This window comes from Carlito syrichta, unplaced genomic scaffold (genome assembly GCF_000164805.1).
Source record: "Carlito syrichta isolate Samal-C Ts95f unplaced genomic scaffold, Tarsius_syrichta-2.0.1 Scaffold147141, whole genome shotgun sequence".
Classification (NCBI taxonomy): Eukaryota; Metazoa; Chordata; class Mammalia; order Primates; family Tarsiidae; genus Carlito; species Carlito syrichta.
This window is the reverse complement of record NW_007091237.1, coordinates 94,289-118,076: the sequence shown is the minus strand read 5'-3', so window position 1 is coordinate 118,076 and position 23,788 is coordinate 94,289. Positions and strand designations below refer to the sequence as shown.

Sequence of the window (23,788 nt, the reverse complement as noted above, 5' to 3'; positions counted from 1 at the left end):
AAAAAAAAAAAAAAAAAAAAAAAAAGAAATATAAATATGATTATTTAAAGTGTTTTATTGGAAGAAATATCAACTTATTGGGAATATTTAAGAGTAAAGGGGGAATCCTTCTATTTCCAGTACAATTTAGAGTTAAAGCAAATATTTGGTAAATTAATATTTATCTAAATGATTATTTCAAAGTTATGTCACCTATATCATAATTTTAAAATATGTGATTTATAAACTCAAATGACTATTTTATGTTTGTTTCAAAAATATAATTCAGAATGACTTTTGTTCATTAGAATACTTTGATCATACTTATTACATTTTAATGGAATCAGGTATAAAAAGATATTTAATAAATACTAATAAATAATACTAATGATAAATACTAATGATAAACAATAATTTGTTTTATTAGCTATGCTTGAAATTCTGAGTTTCAAAATGGCATTTATTCCCAAGAGTAAGGACACGATAATTTTTATGACCTCTTAAGATCATTCATTTGACCTGTTCACATTGTAAATATTCCAGGGACAATGTTAGGACTTTTGATTAAAGCTATTTCCCAAAGTCAATTACATACATTACCTATAGCTTAGCTATTTAACTTTAAAACCAAGACTATATTAAAAGACTTTGGAAAGAAGAAAAGAAAACAGGGAAAGGGAGAGGGGAGAAAGGATGAGTAGAGAGAAAGAAGAAAGGAAGAAGGGAGAGAAAGATACAAAACTTTTGAATATGCTCAAAGAAAAGTCTAAATTATTTTAGGTATTTTGCTCAACCATCCTACAATATGATATGAAATACAATATGTTGCTTTGATAACAAGGGTGATAAAAGAAGCAAATAAAATGTTTTTTACAGACTAACCAAGTCCTATCAGAGTCACACATTTATGATGTGCTGGTCATCTATAGAATAATGAAAATCATAGAATAAAAAGTTTATTGATATAGCTAATATGTGACATACATGTTCCCATTCATGTATATACAATACTATTTGTAACAATCCTCTAGAAAAGTTCTAGGATGTTCTGGATATCATTTTTTTTTATGTTAAGAACTAAAGGCATAATTCTAAGTGTACTACAAGCACCTTGGCTTTAGTAAAAAGAGCATGACAAGTATCATTAATATATTTTAAGTTTCTTCAAAGTCAATTTGTGATTGTCATAAGTAATTTTAGTTACTGTACTACAGACTGAGTGAGTATTGATGTCAGCAAAAACTCTGACAATTTGTTCTTAAAACACTTGATGCTATAATTTTGCTCTTTCATGATTTACCTCTTTTCTAGAGGTGACTTGGAGCACCTGCTATATAGCCTTCTAGACGGCATACTAAGGCAAGATTTACTAGGGCTTCAAATTTTGAAGCATCTTTTCCAAGTAACTGTGCTCAGTTGCACTGTCATATTATTTTCCCTAATAAAAGACTATTGTCTTTATTCTATTATGAATAAATATTAAGTTGGTTTATTGTTCAAAGACATATTTTAGTATGAGGCAAGTCTGTTCAAATAATAACTGCCATTTTCTAGCTAAGGAAATTTTAGGAAATAAATTTGTTCTAAAGCTTGATTTTATTATTTTAAAAAATGTAGGTACTATTCATACCAATTCCTGAATTTTTTGTAAGTATAGATATGATAATACATGTAATGCACACAGTTGGATACGTAGTAAAACACTCAAATCAATTGCTAACAACTCTTGTTATTATTATTATTGTTAAAATGCAAACAAAGTTGCTAACATTGCTTAACATTATGTCCCAAGTACTACCACATAGTCTGCAAATACCTCACTTTTTCCCAGGCACATTTTATACAAGGTCAGCTATTGCATATGATTGTAAGTTTGATTCTGTTCAAATAGGCAACAAGTTTTCTAAATAATAGGTCTTTTTCTATGCCTACCCAGTGGTTGAACTGACATCCAGTGGTTTATAAGCAACTACGATCCCACAGCTTGCAGTTCCCTAACATCATTTCAAAGTTTTTCCATTATTCTATATCTTCAAATTCCTGCAATATGCAAACACTTTAAATATCAATTGAAGTAACTGGGCATCCTAGTTGCATGGCTTTTCGTTAATTGATGCCTCCAGTCAAATGCCCCTTGAGTGCCTATTTTGAGTCGGGGCCCTTTCAATTGTTCAGCTAGAGTCCCTACCCTAGTAAATTTTTATTCTTATGTGAGAGACAAACAGTAAACAAGCAAACACATGAAATATATGCTGTGATTTCAGCTAGGGTTGCTGAAAAAAATAAATTTTTGAAGATAATAATTTAGAGGGAGTTATTAGTGAGGTTCTGGGGAATACGTGGGTAAATGTAGGTGTAAGTGTGTAAATGTAGTAGATGAACATTTGAGAGATGAGTGTAGCAGACCAAAGAAAAAGGCAATGAGACAAGAAGAAGGACAATGTGTGAAAGAGGAATTAGCAAGAAGTAGAAGTTAGGTAGGCAGAATCCAGATGTTTTAATAATTGGATTTCCTATAATAAGGAGTTTGGATTTTATTTTTGTGTATAATGAAAATCATTGAAGGGATTTAAGCAGGATTTATGTTTTTAACTTTGATGGAATGGAAGAGGAAAGCCAATCAATAATCTACTGCAGAAAATAGATGACAAAGAGAAATGAGAAGACATTAGGTCATGCATTCATTGAGGAATTGGCAGAATGTGATCCAGATATGGTCATAAAGTATAAGAGAAGGGATCAATGATATCCCTAGGATTTGAAACAGAATGCCATGATAAAAGGTGAAGTCATTTACCTAGAGTGGGGAAGGTACAAATTGGGGGAAAGAAAATATTATTCTGGTTTCAGATATGTTGAGTTGAAAATAGAATATCTGGTTGACAAATGCATATACTTGTTAAGGGTTCAGTTTAGCCAGAAATTAAAATTTGGGAATATGAACAAATGGAAGATATATAAACACATGGGACTGAGAAAGTTTCTTGTGACCTAGGGTAGAGGAAGAGAAGATTGAAATTATTGTACAGAACCTTGAGAATCTTGGCATTTAGTAGCCAAAAGGGAAAGCAAGCAGAGTCTGAGACAGAGCAGTCAGGTAGCAAAAAGGAAAGGCAGAAGAGTAGAAGTAAAAAAAAAAAAAAGTGTATGTTCAAGGAGATGGTGATCAATGGTAATGTGTAGTATCCAAAAGGACTGGACTTACAAATAATTAGGGAAATATAAAAGTCTTTAAGGCTAATATAATTATCTTTTTGCCCAACTGTTACTTAGGAACCAACAGGAACAACAAATTATTTTAAAGGATTGTCATGAAGATGATGATTCAAAGAACAATGTTCTCAAAACTATTATTGCACTGAAATATCATTAAATCCAACCAAATTAGCAGCCTGTGGACAATGTATTTATTTTTTCTGCATCAGAATAATGTCAAATACAGGTGTTTCTTTCTCTAAAAAATTTAATGTTGTAATGTAGTGCCTAGGTTTTAGTCAAACCCTACCACATACTAGTTCTCTACTTGAATTGATTACTTGACGTCTAGGTCTTAAGAGATTTATATGCTCTAAAGACTGAAGAGATTATAGTTCTCACTCCAGTTTCATGCTATATAATTCCAAATGAAACCAATCTAAACCCTAATATAAGTGAAGACATCCAATATAATTTTAATTTTTTCATTATAATCACATTGATTCTTTGTGAAAATTATCAAATTTTAATCTCTTTCTTTAGAAAGGAATGTTTTTTGTTCTGTGTTTTGATTTTTTTTACCTATCTCTAAAACAATTCAGCATTCTTTAATGTGCTATAAGCCTCAAGTAAATTAACTATAAAATGAGTAATAGAGTATCCATATCTTTAGCATGGTTCTTGTTACATCATGTGCATTCAAAAAGTGTTAGCTATCATTAATTTACTGTTATTGTTATCATCTTAATTATTAATGTCTTCTTAAAGTTATTATCATGAGGATTAATTTTAGTGATTTATGTAGATACCTAATATATAATCAGCACAGAATTAATGGGAAAAATATTTGTTTCCTACTCATTCATGCTCATTCCTATATTTTACCACAATCCCCCATACTCCAACATTCTCTGAGTATCAAACAATTCAATTATGTACAGTAAAAATTCTTATCATTGTCTTAGAAGATGAAATATAAGGAGCTGTGTCTGTTGGCTTACATTTGAAATCCCAGCACTTGGGAGCCCCAGGCAGGGAGATCACTTGAGGCCAAGAGTTCGAGTTCAACCAGGGCAACATAGCAAAACCCATCTCTACAATATAAAATAAAATTAATAATTAGCTAGGTATGATGGAGGCTGCCTGTAACCCCAAGTATTCAAGAGGCTGATGTGGGAGGATCAGTTGAGCTCAGGAGTCTGAGGTTACAGTGAGCTATCATAGTACCACTACACTCCAGTCTTGTTGACTGAGGCAGATGTAATTCATATAATTGAAGAAAAGAGATAGAAAAGATGCCCATGGAAACCATTAATTTTTCTCTCATATAAAGTATTTAAAAATAACCTCTAGTAGAAACATTTTATTGAAAATAAGATGTGCCGGGTTTGGTGGCTCAGCCTGTAATTGCGTGTCTTTGGGAGGCTGAGGTGAGTGGATTGCCTAAGCCCGCGGGTTCGAGACCTGCCTGGGCAACTTGGCGAGACCTCATCTCTACAATAAATCAAAAAATTAGCCGGGCATGGTAGCACGCGCCTGTAGTTCCAGCTACTTGGAAGGCTGAGGCGGAAGGATTGCCGGGGCCCAGCAGATTGAGGTTGTCGTGGCCGGGAGCGGCCACTGCACTCCAGTCTAGGTGACAGAGTGAGACTCCAACTCAAAAAAAAAAAAAAAAAAGATGTATTTAAAAAATAAGGATTCGGCTACATTTTAACCCTGAAAGAATGAAATTATTAAATCTGATTTTTCACTTCTAAAAGGCCATGTATTTTAAAAATCAGTTTAATATTATCACTTTGTTTTCATCATGTGTCAGAAAATTAATAATTTATAATTTCATTTTAGGGATTGCCTGCAAGTCGTGTGAGGTATAGAGTAGATGATGTTCAGTTTCCTTATCCTGCCAGTATTTTTGATGTGGAAGAAGATTCTGGAAGAGTAATAACTCGAGTCAATCTTAATGAAGAACCTACAACAATTTTTAAGGTTAGTATTTCATTTTCATTATGTTGTCTACTTGATGTTATTTTTCCATTGAAGGTTTGGCTTAACAGATGATAGCACTTTTTTCCTTTTTATTACTTTTTTAAAATTATGAAACACTGTTACCTCATGGAAATTTACAAAATAAAGTTAAGTAAAAAGACTAAAGTCACTTGATATTTTACATCTTGGACATAACTAAAATATCCAATTTTGATCATTATCTTTATGACAACATTCCATTCACATACAGGCATATAAATATATGTTTTAAGATAACAATCTTATTATTCATACTGCTTTTTTACTCAATAATATATTGTTCACACCAATAAATATTATTAGTGCTATTGATTTAATGGTTTTATGGTATTCTACTGCCTGAATATATCAATATGGTTTTCTTTTTTTTTTTTTTTTTGAGTCGGTGTCTCACTCTGTCGCCCAGACTGGAGTGCAGTGGCCGCTCCCGGCCGCCGCAGCCTCGACCTGCTGGGCTCCGGCGATCCTTCCGCCTCAGCCTTCCAAGTAGCCGGAATTACAGGCATGCGCTACCACGCCCGGCTGATTTTTTGATTTATTGTAGAGATGAGGTCTTGCTGCCCAGGCGGGTCTCGAACCCGCGGGCTCAGGCAATCCGCTCACCTCAGCCTCCCAAAGGCGCGGGATTACAGGCTGAGCCACCGAGCCCAGCTGGTTTTCTTTTTAATCTAATACTTTGTTGTTGGATAATAAGGCTATGCCCAATTTTTTGTTACAATAAACTCTGCTATCCTGAAACTGCTTGAGAATGTCGTTTGTCACTTGCTGATTTTTTTTTTTTTTTTTTTTTTTGAGTGAGAGCCTCACCTGGTCACCCAGGCTGGAGTGCAGTGGCATGACTCACAGCCATCACAACCTTGATCTGCTGGGCATAGGTGATCCTTTCTCCTCAGTCTCTGGAGTAGCTGGAACTACAGGCATGCGCCACCATACCCGACATTTTTTTTAGTTTATTGTAGAGATGAACTCTCATCAAGTTGCCCAGGCTTGTCTTGAACTCCTGGGCTCAGGCAGGCCTCCATCTACCAAAGTGCTGGGATAACATGCATAGTCAACTGGCTTGGCTTAATTTTCTTTTTTCACCCTAAACATAAGCACCATCAAGCTAAATTGCTGGATCAAGTTGATATACTCTTGATACATGTGTATTCTATTTCTAGAAAAACTTTTTAAATTACCCCTTTCTACACATTCTCATCTTTCCGAAGTGTATCCATTTTCCTAATACCACCCAACTATGAATTTTATTTCTAATCTTTGCATATCTTTAGGAAAATATATATAGTTCTTAGATTATTTTTAAATTTTACTTTAATTACCAGTGAAATAGATATTTAAAAATATAGTTGACAAAATAATGCCTGTTTCTACATGTCAAGAAAATATTGAAAACGTATTATCTATTACCATAAGCATTCTATTTTATTAAACATTTTAATATTTCCATTCTTAAAAATTTCTTAGAATAATTTTTGTTACTGTGATTAAAGCCTTTGACTCTATGCTAGGAAGTATCTTTTTCAGTTAAACATGTGAACATCAATGGACATTATATCCTATGTGATTTTATCACTGTTTAGAATAGCTGTTCTGTTTTTAAACTAGTATTAACCCAAAGGTCAGTGGAGAACCTCAAGATAATACTTGGTTATGATCTTCTACAATCTAAACTGAATTAGTTTAAGTGAATTTCCTGCAGTTTCCAAAAGAATATATATTCCATAGATGCACATAAATTTGAAAATATTTAACATATCTTAAAAGAAAAATTAAGCCGGGCTCAGTGTCTCAGCCTGTAATCCCGCACTTTGGGAGGCTGAGGTGAGTGGATTGCCTGAGCCCGCGGGTTCGAGACCCGCCAGGGCGGCAAGACCTCATCTCTACAATAAATCAAAAAAATCAGCCTGGTAGCACATGCCTGTAATTCCGGCTACTTGGAAGGCTGAGGTGGAAGAATCGCCGGAGCCCAGCAGGTCGAGGCTGCGGTGGCCGGGAGCGGTCACTGCACTCCAGTCTGGGTGACAGAGTGAGGCTCCAACTCAAAAAAAAAAAAAAAAAGAAAGAAAGAAAAGAAAAGTTAAAATTATTTTTCGTGTAATACAGGTTTTTAGAGAAATGATCAGTTATAAAAGCAATTACAGTAATGAATAATTTAAACATATCACATACCTATAAGAAAGCTTTTTTTAGTCTGCATCAATTGAACAATTTCCACTATACCATGTGAATTTGGCTTTATACAGTTCAGTTGTTTTAAGAGATTGTATACCAAGTGTGTTACTATAAAGATTTCCTATTTTGTCCTCCAGAGTAAAGTATTTTTGCCCTATAATCTCAAAAACAATTAATTCACTAGAAAAAATAATTTCTTTTATGAACAAACTAATTAGCTTTTGCTATTAATGTGATTGAATTTAACACTTTTTAAATAAGTGTTTTGGAACTATAAAATCACATGTGTATACTGTGAGTACCAGTGGAATTGTGGAAAATAGTTTATAATTTGAGCGATGTGATATCATATATTTGTTTTATTGGTAGGCTTTTTTTTTAAATCACAGAATTAGTAACTTCTTTGAGGTTTTTTATCTGTCAATTAAAACAATACTAATTACTTGGCTGAATTTTTATAAATAGTAAGTGAGAATGTGACATATCCTAGCACAGTGTCTGTCAATTGGCAGTAAGGAAGTGGTTATTGCTCCCCTTCCTGGAACCAAGCAGTCCAATGATTAAAAACATATGTAAGCCGGGATCGGTGGCTCAGCCTGTAATCCCACGCCTTGGGAGACTGAGGTGAGTGGATTACCTGAGCCCACGGGTTCGAGACCCGCCTGGGCAACTTGGCGAGATCTCATCTCTACAATAAATAAAAAATTAGCCGGGCGTGGTAGCACGCACCTGTAGTCCCAGCTACTTGGGAGGCTGAGGCAGAAGGATCGCCGGAGCCCAGCAGGTCGAGGCTGCAGTGGCCGGAAGCAGCCACTGCACTCCAGTCTGGGCAACAGATTGAGACTCCAACTCAAAAAGAACCAAAAAACAAAAACATATGTATAAAAATGATGCTGCTGTTTTTTTGTCTATAATCATTAACATGTATAATTGTTACTTTTTAAGTTGGTGGTCGTTGCTTTTGATGATGGTGAACCCATAATGTCCAGCAGTGCTACTGTGAAAATTCTTGTCTTACATCCCGGAGAAATCCCTCGCTTCACACAAGAGGAATATAGGTATTGATTTCTATCAGATTTTAGAATACATAAAGTGTTTAGAGATTTTGGGGGGGAGAACTCTCAAAATTTATATAATATGAATTTAGTAATGAAATGAACTTCCAGATCCAAAGATTTTCTAAATTGACATCCCATAAGATTTATTTTAAAATTTAATATAGTTAACATGATAATTTAGTATAAAATACTTACTTTAGTAATGCTTTGATGAGTAATGGATACTGTAAAAATAATTTATGCAAACTTTAAATAAGCATTATAATTTTATAATTATAGATTAATAGCTAAAAGCTGATTAATGATTTCAGTGGTGAAAAATAGACTTTTATTTTTCTCATTCTACCCAGGCAGGATATATCACCCAATGTTCAATTTGGCATGTACTCTCCAATGATATTTTTGATCTAACCAGTTAGTGTGTATATGAATGTATGTGTTTACCAATACATATAATATTATGCATTATAGTTTATAGTTAATAGATATACTTATGTGGATTAGGCTTCTGTAACAAAATGCCATAGTTTGGGCAGCTTAAGCAATAAAATATTATTTTTTCACTGTTCAAATAGTCATCAATCCAACTATAAGATCAGGGTGTCACCATAGTCAGGTTAAAGCTCTCTTCCTGTTTTATAGGCAGCTGCCTTCTCACTGTGTCCTCACATGGCAGAGAGAAAAAACACGCTCTCTGGTGTCTCTGAACACAGGGAATTATATGAAAAACACAATACACTGTGAAAACACACTAATAGATACAAGAACACAGTATTGAGGAAGCAGGTTGGAGAGACACAACTATGTCTGAACATGATCAACATAGTTTCAAGCTATATCTTGAAAGAAAAGCAGAGTTTAACCAATCCACAAAGATGTTGGGCAGATGTTCTGCACCAAAAAATCAGCATAAAGATATGATAAATAAGGGCTGTTGGAGTCTACATTGAATTCCAGGATATATTTTAATAGTTTATCCAAAGACAAATTGGAAGTTGGACCATGATAGGAAATGAAACTCAAGAAAAATGAATATTTCAGCTAATGAAAGACCTTATCGTGTTTTGCAGTGTTATTGTTTGTGTTTTATAATTTCTTTTTTTTCTTTATCTTAAATATGTGGGGTAGGGGTTGCTCATAATGCTTATTATTCAGGGTTGAGCATTATACAAATGGTCATTATGCAGGTACTCTTGTTGTTGAGGTGTGCCCCTCCCTCCCCTGGCAGTTTTCACTCAACTGCCAATCCCGCTCCTCCTCCCCTGGCAGTTTACCACTACTGCCAATCCCTTTCTTATAGATTATGATCATTATTCAAGGTTCGCTTATAAGTGAGAACATATGGTACTCTTTTTATTTCTTTGATGGATCACTGAGTATGGTAGACTCTGAATTCATCCAAGTTGCTGTGAAGTTCATATGTCTGTCCTTCTTTATAGCAGCATCATGTTCCATTGTGTATACATACCACATTTTTAAAATCAAGTCCAGCTTCAATGGGCAACATGGTTGGTTCCATGTTTCTGCTATTGTGAATAGAGCTGCAACAAACATGAGTGTGCAAGTATTTCTTATGGTAAAATGATTTGAGTTCCTCCAGGTATATTCCCAATAGGGGAATTGCTGGGTCATATGGAAGATCGATTTCTAGTTTGTTCAGAAATTGCCACGCTGTCTTCCAAAGAGGTTGCACCAGTTTGCATTCCCAACAGCATTGTAGAAGAGCTCCTTTTTCTCTGCATCCTCACCAGCATCTGTTGTTGTCCATACCATAAGAGATAAGATAGACAAGTGGTACTCATAAAACTGAAAAGCTTCTGCAAAACAAAAGAAACCATCAAGAGAGCAGGCAGAATGGCAAAAATTATTTGCCAACTGTATATCTGACAAAGGCCTAACATCTAGGATCTACAAGGAACTCAAACGTGCTGAAAGGAAAAAACAAATAGACCTATTTAAAAATGGGCAAAAGACATGAATAGATACTTCTCAAAAGAAGATATTCGGGAGGCCAACAGACACATGAAGAAGTGCTCAGCCACACTAATCATCAGAGAATTGCAAATCAAAACCACATTGAGATACCACCTAATCCTAATAAGAATGGTGCTTTATAATATCTAAGAACAAAGAATTTTAAGTCAGAGGAGGAGCTAAGATACTGAGGGATGAGGTAGGAGAGAGACGCATATGGAAACACACTTAACCAAATAGTTTTCTCCTTTCATAAACATTCTGTTTTTATAATATTCTCGCACAAAATTTATTAGATGATATAATTACCAGAAAATCCTTCACAGGATATATGTAAATCATGGATGTGTGAATCATATGTAAAACAAATAAGAATTCTTGTTCAAGCTGTGAAAAGTTATTCTCTCCCTCATGTTCATTATTATCAATTCTTTTTTACTGGCATGGCAACCTGTGGACTCCAAGAAGAAAGTGGTATAGTGCTTTTGTCTCTGTGGAGAAAGTGGTAGAGTGCTTTGCTATGGGATACAGTAGTCCCCCCTTATCTAAATTTTCACTTTCCATGGTTTGTTACCCATGGTCAACAGTGGTCAGAAAGCAATAAATGGAAAATTCCAGAAATAAGCAATTCACAAGTTTTAAGTGTGTGCCATTCTGAGTAGGATGATGAAATCTTGTGCCATCCTACTTTGTCCCACCCTAGACATAAATTATCCCTTTGTCCGGCACACCCAGGCTCTGGATGCTACCTGCCTGTTAGTCTTCTAGTAGTTATTGTAGTTTATCATAACGAAATAACATAGTATATATAAGTTTCAGTATTATTTGAGGTTTCAGGCATCTCCTGGTTGTATTAAAATGCATCCCCATAGATTAAAGGGGGCTATGTGTACAGTTTTCTGCGTTTGGAGAACTTCTCCAAATGTATTAATTTTGGCGTTTTCAAGAATAAGATGAATATAAACTTGCTTGGTGTGTTTCTCACTAATTTATCTAGATCAAATTTAACAAAAAACATACGTACTCTTTCAATTAGACCCAAAAAAATCTTTCACAGTTTCAACCCATAAAGTTTCCATATGTATTCTTTAAAATCCCTTACCCCAAGTCTAGTAATTCTTTGGAAATCACAAGAGAAAGAAAAAGTGGTATAGTGTTTAACACTTTCCCCTTTAAATAAACTCAGTATGTGTTATCTTGTTTGTCTGAGCTTTTATTTGGAGTTCATTTTCTTATTAATAGAAATATGCCTCCAGACATCTCTTTTAGCTAAAATATGAGGCATTGAGGCCAAGGTCATGAATTGATCAGGGCATTGCTCATTTAACTTTCTTATTTAAGTGTCCTTGTGTAATGCTACTTTTTAAAAATGCAAATGTTTTGTTCAGAGAATAATTTACCATTTCATACTAGCTCTGTATAAAACTACTAACTGCAAATAGAGTCTATTAATAAAGTTGCCAACTTCGAGAACAAAATACTAGCTAATTATGAGGTGCTAAAATTAAAGCAGTCATACAGGCACATGTGGGAGAATTTTGACCTTCCAGAACTTTCTAGCAATTGCAAAATTGCCCTTGATTTTCCCAGGTCACTTAGGATTCTGAGTTATAAAGGTAATTTGGTAACCTTGTTTCATCCTACTGTTTATGGATAAAACACACAACTGGACACAAATAACTCCCAGAGTTACTAAGAGTTGATATTGTAGTCATAATTCAGTATTACTTGGGTACTGAAAAGCATTGTTTTGCTTGTTATCAAATGCCCAAAAAGTTTGAAAAAATAAAAAAGTCATATCAAACGCAGGAAGCGGACACTATTTTTTGGATAAAAGAAAACCGCTGAATTTTAATATTTATGTAAGTTTAAATTTGTACTAAAACATGAAATAAACAATTGGAAATAAAATTTAGGCCGATGATAAACTTCTTCATTCATCTCTACTTTTTTGAAGACTGCTGGGGATATACACAGCAGCGTGTCTGCATGCCTCCTAATACCTTTCCTCTTTCTCATGGGCATGAATCTGGGCTATATTCCCTCACCTCCTTTGCTAGATGGAGTCATTCCGTTGAATATTGGTCAGTAAAATGTGGAACTAAGTGGTTTGCACCATTCCCAGGCCAGGCTTAAATTTTTCCCTTGATGGATGGCTGCAATGAAGGAAATACCCAGGGGAAGAGTATGTTGACAATTGTAGAAACACAGATAAAAACTACCAGACTAGAAATTCCCTCAATGAACTCTAATATGAGCAAGAAATTTAAGGATTTCTGTATTACATTAGCAACTATTGTTTCAACTAATACACGCTGTTAGACATTTTATTGGTTTGAGACAATCACAAACTATGTCAGTTCTATTTAAAATATTTCTCATGTATGTCACAATACTTCACAGTTTGACATTTTAAAATGGTATTAATGGTAGAATATTTTTATTCTTGCATATTGTTTTTAAAAATATGTTCAGTTGCTAGCATTGGCAATATGTCTATCCCATTTCAGGTTGCTTTGAAAGCCAACACAATTCTCTTTCTTAATAAAAAAATCAAGTGTCAAATAGTTTCGTATACCTCTATTTCTTTCTAATTTTTTCCCCCAAATTCATGTATTTACCATATAACTCCCAGAGATGCTCAACAATGTTCTTCATCCTTGATTATCCGGATGATCCCTTGTGTGTTGAGATTACTCCTGGTGGAAAAATTTCTACTTTCTGTGATCAAGTTTTGGGGAAACACAAAATGATAGTGCAAGATTTTTGTTTATTGTAGGATGTGAGACAGCATCGTGGGTTACAAATAATAGGAAGTAATCTAAGGTAAGTAGCATTATGAGCTGAGAGTATACATGGTTTTTACATTTCTGAAATGTCTTTATTTCAATATTGATGCTTGAATTCTTTAGGAAAAATTTGTTTTCAACAAATGACTAGATAGTAAAGAGAGATTTTTAAGATAAAATATTCATTTATCTTAGAATTTTAAACTGTTCTCTCCTTCCACTAACCTAGTTTTCTTCATTTTATTGCAATGGCCATTAAATAATTTGAATTCAGGATAATCAGATTAGAAAAGGGTCATTGAGGCCACTGTCAAAGGAAACCTCAAATTTCAATGGTTTGGGAAACGACAACAAAAATGATCTTGTATTTTTGCATACATGACAGTCTAAGGTGAATGTTTCAGGTTGACAGTAATTCTCCACACAATCCTTCATGCAGTCTTTCAGGGACCTGGGACATTATAGAGTTGACAATCTTCAACATTCTGTTTCCAAATGACTCCAGTCATTGACATTGCAGTCAGCGGAAAGGAGAAAAGGCGCACAAGTCCACGTCTAGGGATTGCCCTTCCCACGTGAGGTGGGAATTGCTGATTTCATTTCAGTTCACATTCCATCTTGAGAATCCAGACACATGTCCATATCTACCTGTAACAGGGAAGAGGAATGTTGTTCCCTGCTAGGCACCTATGTCCTAGTTCCACCTTAATTATTGAGGAAAAAAGTTACATGGTTCTGGTGAAAGCTAGCATATTAGACATGCAATTTTAGAGAAGATACAGATTTTAATCACTGTTGTGATTTTAAAATGACTGTTCATTAAGAATGCGCAATGAAGTATGCAAACTAATGATGTGAAAAAATAGAAATATCTAATTTTAAATATGTGTTGTGAAATAAATTGTTATTAATCTAAGGGAATAAATATGTCTTTAGCTCAGAGCAAATCGCAGATGAGCATTTTTGGTTGCTTTAAAACCTTTATTTCTAGTGATTTTAGTTTAATGAGTATTACTATTACATTTTTCAAACCAAAGCTTTCTGGCCTTCAAGCTACAGCTTGGCTATTTGATACAATTAATTACTTTCTTCATTTTTCAGAGGAGTTTAAATGTCTTGATTACAAAAGCTAAAGAAAATATAATGCAAAGTATAAATGAGAATTGTGAGCTGTACACTAGCTTTGTGAAAACCATTCAAAGGGTGTGAGGGTGACACTTAGTATTTGGCATAACATTTGTCAATGTGCCAATTAGTTCTATCTAGTCAGAAAAATAAAATTCATTATTCTTTTTTTAGAAATAAAAGCATTTATATGTTGAGCTACTGGAAATTGCTTAGTTATTTGAATATAACAGTAGACCTATCATTATCTTCTAAAATTATAAAAGCACAAAATAATAGGGAAACAACAAATAATGAACACATAATAAGTACTATAATATAAACTAATGGAAAAAAACTACTGGATTGCCAGCTAAATTTTTGATGCCAGATAATTAATAGGTATTCTGACCAATGTAGAGTTAAAATATAATAAAAAGCCAACCCTTCTTTCCACATACTTAATCATGTTATACCTCTGTTTAGTTTTCACATTTAAAAACTTCTCTGCTTTCTGCTAATGGTTCTTTGAAAAAGAAATAATGAAGTTTGTAAAATTATTCAAAGGTTTTCCAAAGACCACCCCATACTCAGTGAAATAGTTTGTCATCATTATTAATATATATATTTCTCATATTATTTTATTTGGTTTATATTTTATAATATTGAGGTGCTTCATGTGCATTGGAAAAAGATTTGATTTTTGTCTTCTTTTAAATTCTGTGAACTGACTGACATTTTTTCCTCATGGGCTGGTTTCAAGTAATTCTTAAGTGTGGGAGTAATTTTTAATGGAAAAACAATTTGTCCCATAGAGATATAGGTGTACTTTTATAATGACCAGATTTACAGTAATTCTTAAGATAAGTAAACACTTGATTCTTTTTGCTTCCTGGGGCTGTTGTTGTCCTTGAAACAAAACTCGTTTTGTTAATTTTAGGACCTCTTCAAACCAATTTTCCATAAAGGCACTTAATTAGGTTAAGTGAAAGATCAAGACATCATCTTCTTAATCCGTCACTAGATAAACATCTACACTATTCAGAAAACACTGAGTTCTTTTTAAATTTTATGAAACATATATATCAGTTCAGACTATATAATATTACTTTCTATAGTTATCAACAAATATTCACATAGTTTACAGCATATAGAAAGCCAAAAATCTCAAATGCAACAATTTTTCTGTCTCATGCAGTGTTTCTCTTGTATTTGCTTCTTTCAGTTTCTCTTTCTAACAAATATGTGTCAATGATATTAAAATCTTACAGCTTGTATGCCCCATGTCATTATTCTTCCTTCTTCCTCTCCTACTTCTCCTTGAAACAATCCTCTTAAACAGTGAATGGCATTTCTTAATTATTTGTTGCTGAAACATCCTACACTGCTCTTGCTCAAAACCTTCAGCAGGTTTCATTTTTAAAAATTTTTTTGCAATGAATTAAATTCAAGCAATAACACTTACCTCACATATATATTCTAATTATACAGTTCAATTTATTGCCATTAAAGGAATTAAAAAGTGTCTTATATCTATATGCAATCATATATCTTCATTTAAATCATTTTCAACAATTTGGTTTTTATTGGAAATTGAGAAAAATACAGCAATCTTACTCATAGAAATTCTGTTCTTAACTCATATCACATAATGAAAGAAACAGATCATAGAGATCACATTGTTGACCTAATAATTCAACCAACCAATACCTGAATCTATAAATAGACTCTAGGAAATACATCTTTCTCACAAACATAGCAACAGATTTCAGACCTCAGCAGCTGAGACTTGATCAGTCGTGCCCCCTGTAGTTGAAGGTCTGAGATACATACTCTCATTGCTGCCACATGTCCGTATTTACTAGGAGATTTTCAGTCATCCAGTCTATTTGGATCTTCTGGAAAATAGTTACACTGTTATAGTAAATTCATTGTGTGAAATATATATATATTTAATTTGATCCATACAGAAACATGAAAATTCTAATAATCATTAAAACACATATTGCTGGAGAACAGATTGACTCCTATAGGTCAAGTTCATTAGCATTATGAAGAATGACATTTGACCTTCATCTCAGGATGATGGACTAAGACTTATACACACTGAAATTCACTTGTCATCAGTTTTAAAAGTAAATATCATGGAAAGGTCAATACGTCTGGACTACATCATAAAGTCTGAATATGAATATTGATTTTGAGTGAGAAAGGCAGTATCTTACACAATTTGTCAAAAAATTTGCCAAATATAAGTATTTACAAATTTTCCAAAGAAATATGGTGTGTGTGTGTGTGTGTGTGTGTGTGTGTGTGTGTGTGTGTGTGTGTATCTTTGCTATTTATTTTAAAATGGGAATGTGGCAACTTTATCATTAAGAATTTGAATGATTAATGTTCAATTATATTAATTTTAAAAGATTTATGTATGTTCAGATGTAATTTCCATAGAAACATAAATTCAAATTTATATTTGTATATATATAAAAAGAGAAAAGACAAGTATCCTTAAGGTATTTTATTAACTTCTTAAACAATTTGATATTTTGCTAACTCTAGATAAAATACTGTGTTATTTTGAGTTTATATTATTATTCATATTCAATATGTCAAATCCAAAATAAAAATATTGTTATATGAATTTCTTCACATTTTAAAAAGTATTCTGATACTTTTTAATCAAATAATAATCAAATCAATTCAGTATTAAAATAAAAAATTGGTACTTTGTTCATTAATATGAATTAATTATGCAATAAATGAAAAGTGAAATTTGTATATAACATATAAAATATTTCTCAAGAGACTTTATATTGAAGGATAAAATTATAGTACATCTTATAATTATCATTCCATCTCTTGATATGCAAAAACAGAGAAGTATAATTTATAATGAGGACATCAATTTTTGTAAACTATAAAATATGCATTATTGCTATAATTTTTACATAAACCATTCAAGTTTGGATGTGGTGATTTTTAGAAAAGATTTTTAATCAATAAGAACTATCATTCATGGAGAACAATTCATCTTGATTGCAAAGAATGTAGAAAAAAGTCATCTGAAAACTATGACTATAATAATAAAAAAAATCCACATGTAGAGAGTATCAGTTGATTGCTAAAGTTGATTTTTGTTTATTTGTTTGTTTTGCTTTTTTCTTTTTATTTCAATAGCTTTAGGGGGTACATATAGCTTTTGGTTACACGGCTGCATTATATAGTGGCAATGAATTGTACCCACCACCTCTACTTGTGCATATTGTATCTGATAGGTTATGTTTTTATCCTTCCACTCTTTCTTATCCTCCCTCTTGAATCTCCAATGTCCATTATAGCATTGTATATGCCTTTGCAGATCCTTAGTTTAGCTCTTCCACTTATAAGTAAAAACATGGTTTTTGGTTTTCTGTTCCCATGTTAGTTCACTGAGGATTATGTTCTCCAATTTCTTTTTTGTTTGTTTGTTTGTTTTGTTTTGTTTTGTTTGAGTTGGAGTCTCACTCTGTCACCCAGACTAGAGTACAGTGGCTCCTCCCGGCCACTGCAGCCTTGACCTGCTGGGCTCCGGCAATCCTTCCGCCTCGGCCTTCCAAGTAGCTGGAACTAGAGGCGCGCGCTACCACACCCGGCCAATTTTTTGATTTATTGTAGAGATGAGATCTCGCCAAGTTGCCCGGGTAGGTCTCGAACCCGCGGGCTCAGGCAATCCACTCACCTCGGCCTCCCAAAGAGCTGGGATTACAGGCTGAGCCACCGAGCCCGGCAATGTTCTCCAATTTCATCCAAGTTACTGCAAAATACATTATTTCTGTTTTAATAGCTGAATAGTATTCTATGTGTGTGTGTGTGTGTGTGTGTGTGTGTGTGTGTGTGTGTGTGTGTGTGTGTATGATATTTTCATTATCTACTGATCATTTGAGCATTTTGGTTGATTCCACATCTTTGCAATTGTGAATTGTGCTGCGTTAAACGTCGGAGAGCAGCTTTTTCTTTTTTTGTATAACATCTTCTGCTGGGTATATACCTAGTATTGGAATCCCAATACTAGGTATTGAATGGTGGGATTGAATGGCAGATCTACTTTTAGTTTTGAGAAATCTCCGTGCCGATTTCCATAGAAGTTGTACTAATTTGCATTCCCACAGGCAGTGTATATCGTTCCCTGTTCACATCAACACCAATATCTATCATTATCTGATTTTTTAATAATGACCATTGTGACTGGTGCAAGGTGGTATTTCCTTGTGGTCTTAACTTGCATTTCCCTGATGATTATTGATGTTGAACATTTTTTGTTTGTTGACCAATTGTATATCTTCTTTTTAGTGATATTTGTTCATGATGTGTGCCTACTTTTTAATGGGGTTATTTGTCTTTTTTTGCTGATGTGTTGGGGTTATTTGTAGAATCTGTATATTAGTCTTTTCAGATGTGTACTTTGTGAATATCTTCTCTTAACTCTGCAGGTTACTTATTTATTCTGTTGATTATTTATATTGCTGTGTGGAAGCTTTTTAGTTGAAGTGTTGTTTATTTGTTTTTGCTTTTGTTGCATTTGCCTTTGGGGTTTCAGCCATAAATTCTTAACCTAGAAAAATGTCCAGAAGAATTTTTCCTAAGTTTTTTTCTAGGATTTTTGTGGCTTCGGGTCTGATATTTAAGTTATTAATTCATCTTGAGTTAATTTTTTGTACATGGTGAGATATAAGGATGAAGTTTAATTTTTTGTGTGTGTAGCTATCCAATCTTTCTAGCACCATTTGTTGAATAGGGTGTCCTTTCCTTACTGTGTGTTTTTATCTGCTTTGTCGAAGATCAGTTAGTTGTAAGTATTTGGGTTTATTTCAATTTAGATTTATTGTCCAGCATGAGAGCAGACTTTACCTGAAGAAAATCTTTCCAGTATTTTTGTGGCACTATTAAAATCTTGCTTCAAACATGCAGATTTTGCCTTTTTAACTACTGAAAGAATGTCTGTGGCAATCCTTTATTTAAATTTTCATTGGCTCCCTCTGCACCCACTTGGAATTTAATTTATCCTTCACATTGCTAAGGTTATGCACAGGTTGGCATTTGCTCATATAGCAGAGTGAAGCAAGTCTTCCAGCAACAAAGGACTTACGTCCAAACAGTTCACTTTAAATCCAGTATTCAGAATTTAGCATAGGCTTCTCCATATACAGAGTAAATTTACAGATCCCATTCTTCTTTTATTGCATTCTATCTATATTTTTGATTCAAATAAAGCATATAATAAGATGTATTAATTTGATTTTATCAGTAATTAATGCAAATATATTTTGAGACACATACTAGTTAGAGTCCTATGGTGTGAGTCTGGAGAAGTAGGTAGACTAGATTGGGAAGGGACTTAATGAGCCATATATAACGTTGTTCATTATCACTGAATGATGTGAAGACACTGAATGATGTTCAACAAGCAAAAGACATATACAGAAGCGCCTTATGGAAGATAACTCTGTGCTTTCACTTTCTGTATGGGAAGTTGGTTTTTACATAATTTAAGTGTTGATTCACAATCATGATGTTTTTATCACCAGTTTATAATGGGAAAGTCATTCATCTCCAAACTTCCCTGTTGTTTAATAGCTATTACAGTTACTTCATCTTTCTCTAATACTGCATTTTACTTTGGGTAAACTTTTCACGCAAGGTTCTATGCCATTAAGCTATGTATTTAAACCAAAGTCACAAGACCAAAAATAGAGTGATAGGAAAAGATATTTCGGGCCGTTGCAAATAAGGGAAACCAGTATTACTGTAATAAATTCAAACAATATATAATTCAAAACAGAATTATAATTATGCATGTGTGTTGCCTCACTGAATAAATTGTAAATTATTTAATGAGTGGGCTAAGTTTTCCATATATAGTGTCAGGTATAGTTAAAGTCATATAATTTAATGACCAAAGCAGGACACATTTGAGAGCAAAAAGAGCTCTCTATAATAATTAAGCTAGGACAATAGAAATAGACATAAATGGGCATGAGTTTATCTGGACATAAACCCATTTTAAGTTGAGGAGCATACTGAATGTGTATTACTTCACACCATCATTGTCTAAAAATTGTTAAGGCAAACCATCATAAATTAGGGACCATCTGTACTTTAATAAGTGCAATGAGTTTCCCCAGGATAATTTTATAGGTTTAAAGTTTGAGAGTCAACAATTAAGAGGAATTAGAATATACTTTTTTAATAAGGATAGTAAATGAAACAAACAAGCAAACATACAGACACCCTAGATTGCAGTTTTAGGTTTCAAATATTTGAGAAACTGTTTATACTTCAATTTTCACATCTTAAGATGAATATGCTTTCTGGAACTGAATAGAAGCAAAATTCAGTAAGAAAAAAGCAAGCACCCTTTGAAAGCCATGTAGAAAACAGTGTCTAATCATTTGACCCTATGTTAATTTTCTTTTCTAGTATCCTTGCTAAGGATTCTGGGAAACTGGTTTCTCTTTCCTGATTTGGCTTTTTAAAACTGTTTTCCATAGTTAAATATGTAAAATTAGATCACTTGGATGCAATTACTCCAAAGTTACAAATAATAGGAGTTTCAGTGGGTATTTTTTTCTCTCCCCTTCCCATTTTCAGTAAATTCCCTCGTAGTATGTATAAAAACTGTTTCTTAATTCGTACTGATTTGCAAATATATTGAATTCAAACATGTCAAAATAAATTATATTTGTCTCTCAGTAGAAAGAAAGCAATAGAACCAGATTGAATCCCAGTGAAATTTTATAGCATCTATTTACAAACACTTTTATATCCCAAATCACATGGCATTTAAAATAATTAGGAGCTTTATGCGAAACATACATTTACTTTTATTGCTACTTCTTGAACCCAACAATAAAAGTAGATTTTAAATTGTAGAATAATTGTTTCATCTACATTTATACTGTAAAAAGTGAGTCTAACATTTGGATAACACAAATTATGCTATTTTAGCATAGTCATTATTCAGATAACTCAGATAATCTAAAATGTATTTAATTGAAATAGATTTATTATAATCTATATTTTTAAAGAAAACATTAAAATGTTTTTAATATCACCATGCAAAAAAGATATACATATATATCAATAATGAAAATTATATTATAGACATTGTGCATATAAATTCTGAAGCAGTTAACTTTTTTGGTTGGTACATTATATGCAAAGATTCATTTTTAAACAAAAAGAGTTGGAATTATTTTTATCAATTTTTTAACTAAAATGCAACTGTTTGTGGTACAGTGTAGTATTACTGTGGAATAAAATGAAATAATATATCAACCACAAAAAGATATAGAGGAACCTTAAGTGCATACTGCTAAGGAAAGAAGTCAGTCTGAAAGGACTACATACTATATGATTCCAACTCTATGACATTCTGGAAAAGGCATACATGCAAAAAAAATGGTTGCCAGGGATTCAGGTGACCAGTGGGATGAGTAGATGAAATACAGGAAAATTTTAGGTCAAGGTGAAGGATGTTCACTAATAATGAAGCATAGGGGAGAATACTTACTGCATGAAGGGTAGCAGAGATTGTCACTATGCAAACCAACAGGAATCGGAGTCCAAAACTTCTGTCCACTGTATCATGGTCTCAAATGTCTGAGTCCAATGAGACAAAACACATACACAACAAGTAATGTAAAATGGGTTAATTTATAACATTCTAACAGGTGTGTAGTGAAATCCTATTGTGGGTTTAATTTGTGTTTCCCTGATGGTGTGGGATATTGGGCGTTTTTTCCATACTTGTTAGCCATTTGTATGTCTTCTTTTGAGAAATATCGATTTTGTTCCTTTGCCCATATTTTAATCATGTTATTAGCTAAAGAAAGTTCTGCACTCCCATGTTCATTACAGCATTATTCATAGCAGTTCAGATATGGAATTAAACAGAATGTCTATCAATGAATAAATGGATAAAGAATATGTGACACAAACACACACACCCACACACACACACCCTCACAGAGAGAGAGAGAGAGAGAGAGAGAGAGAGAGAGAGAGAGAGAGAGAGAGAGAGACAGAGACAGAGACAGAGAAAGGAATATTATTCGCCTTTAAAAAGAAGGGAATTCTGTCATTTGCAACAATGTGAATGAATCTAGAGGACACTATGTTAAGTTAAATATACCAGACACAGAAAAACAATTGCTGCAGGATTTTACTTATATGTGAAATCTAAAAAGGTTGTACTCAAAAGCAGATAATAGAATAATGATTACCAGGGGTTGGGTGAGGAGGGAAGAATTGGGGAGATATATAGCTGGGCTCGGTGGCTCAGCCTGTAATCCCGCGCCTTTGGGATGCTGAGGTGAGTGGATTGCCTGAGCCCGCGGATTCGAGACCCACCTGGGCAACTTAGTGAGACCTTATCTCTACAATAAATCAAAAATTAGTCGGGCATGGTAGCGCGCACCTGTAGTTCCAGCTACTTGGAAGGCTGAGGAGGAAAGATCGCTTGAGCTCAGCAGGTTGAGACTGCAATGGCCGAGATCGTGCCACTGCCCTCCAGCCTGGGTGAGAGAGTGAGAGTCCAAGTCAAAAAAAGAAAAAAAGTTTTTTAGGTTTTATTTAAGTATTAGTTGAGGTGATCTTGAAATTTTTCGAAAACTCTGTGGATTTAGTTAAAAATAGTCAATAAAGTTTGAAGTGTTGCCTTTGGAGAATAAATAGGAACGAGGGCTGCCATCGGGGATATGTCAGGACATCAAACCCAAATCAGATCAAACCTTGTGAAAAGGTCTTTGCTGAAGTCCCTTCCTGAAGGCCGTTATTAAAATATGATCTATAACTGTTAGAGAGATAGCCATTTCCTTTTGCATGCTTTTAACAATCCTTGTCTGGGTATTCTAGCTGGTATCTGATTCTTAGACTTCATCAGTGATACTATAGTTTCATTACTAACCCTATTTCAGGTTTTCTTTTCACTTTAAGGGTGTATTATGTCGATTGCATTAACAGGAAATTTAGCTTTGAACAGTAGAATTCTTGAATTTCTGACATTTAACAATTATCTCTTATGAATCATGTGTTAAAAAGTTACATTGGAAGGATGGATTACAGGTATTTGAATTAGTAAGATAAACTTTTTAATTTTTCTGAGAAATTTTTGTTTGCACATAATTAATTGCTTCTGAAAATAAGCAATAGATTTTTTAATCATATTCAACAGAAATAAAAGAAAGAATGACAAATCACATTTTATCAGGCTCAGAATGATAGAATTAGAAAATAGATTAAGATAGTTTATTTACCTTAAACATTCTGTCAGCCCATAAATCAAATCTAGTCACCTGATGTTGATGCTTTAAGAAATAAATTTCTGTCACCTGATGTTGATGCTTTAAGAAATAAATTTCCAGCCGGGCTTGGTGGCTCTGTCTGTAATCCCGCGCCTTTCGGAGGCTGAGGTGAGTGGATTGCCTGAGCCCGCGGGTTCGAGACCCGCCTGAA

The 23,788-nt window shown here is 33.7% G+C and overlaps 1 protein-coding gene across 1 annotated transcript in view; it reads left to right on the top strand.

Moving 5' to 3' along the window:
• Window positions 1-23,788, top strand: part of PCDH15 (protocadherin related 15) — a gene marked incomplete at its 3' end in the record, with an annotated part of 280,202 nt that overhangs the window by 208,708 nt on the left and 47,706 nt on the right. Inside the window, exons 15-16 of the mRNA XM_008050461.2 lie at window positions 5,020-5,160; window positions 8,317-8,429. Coding sequence (XP_008048652.2) covers window positions 5,020-5,160; window positions 8,317-8,429 — 254 coding nt within the window. The remainder of the gene's footprint in view (window positions 1-5,019; window positions 5,161-8,316; window positions 8,430-23,788) is intronic.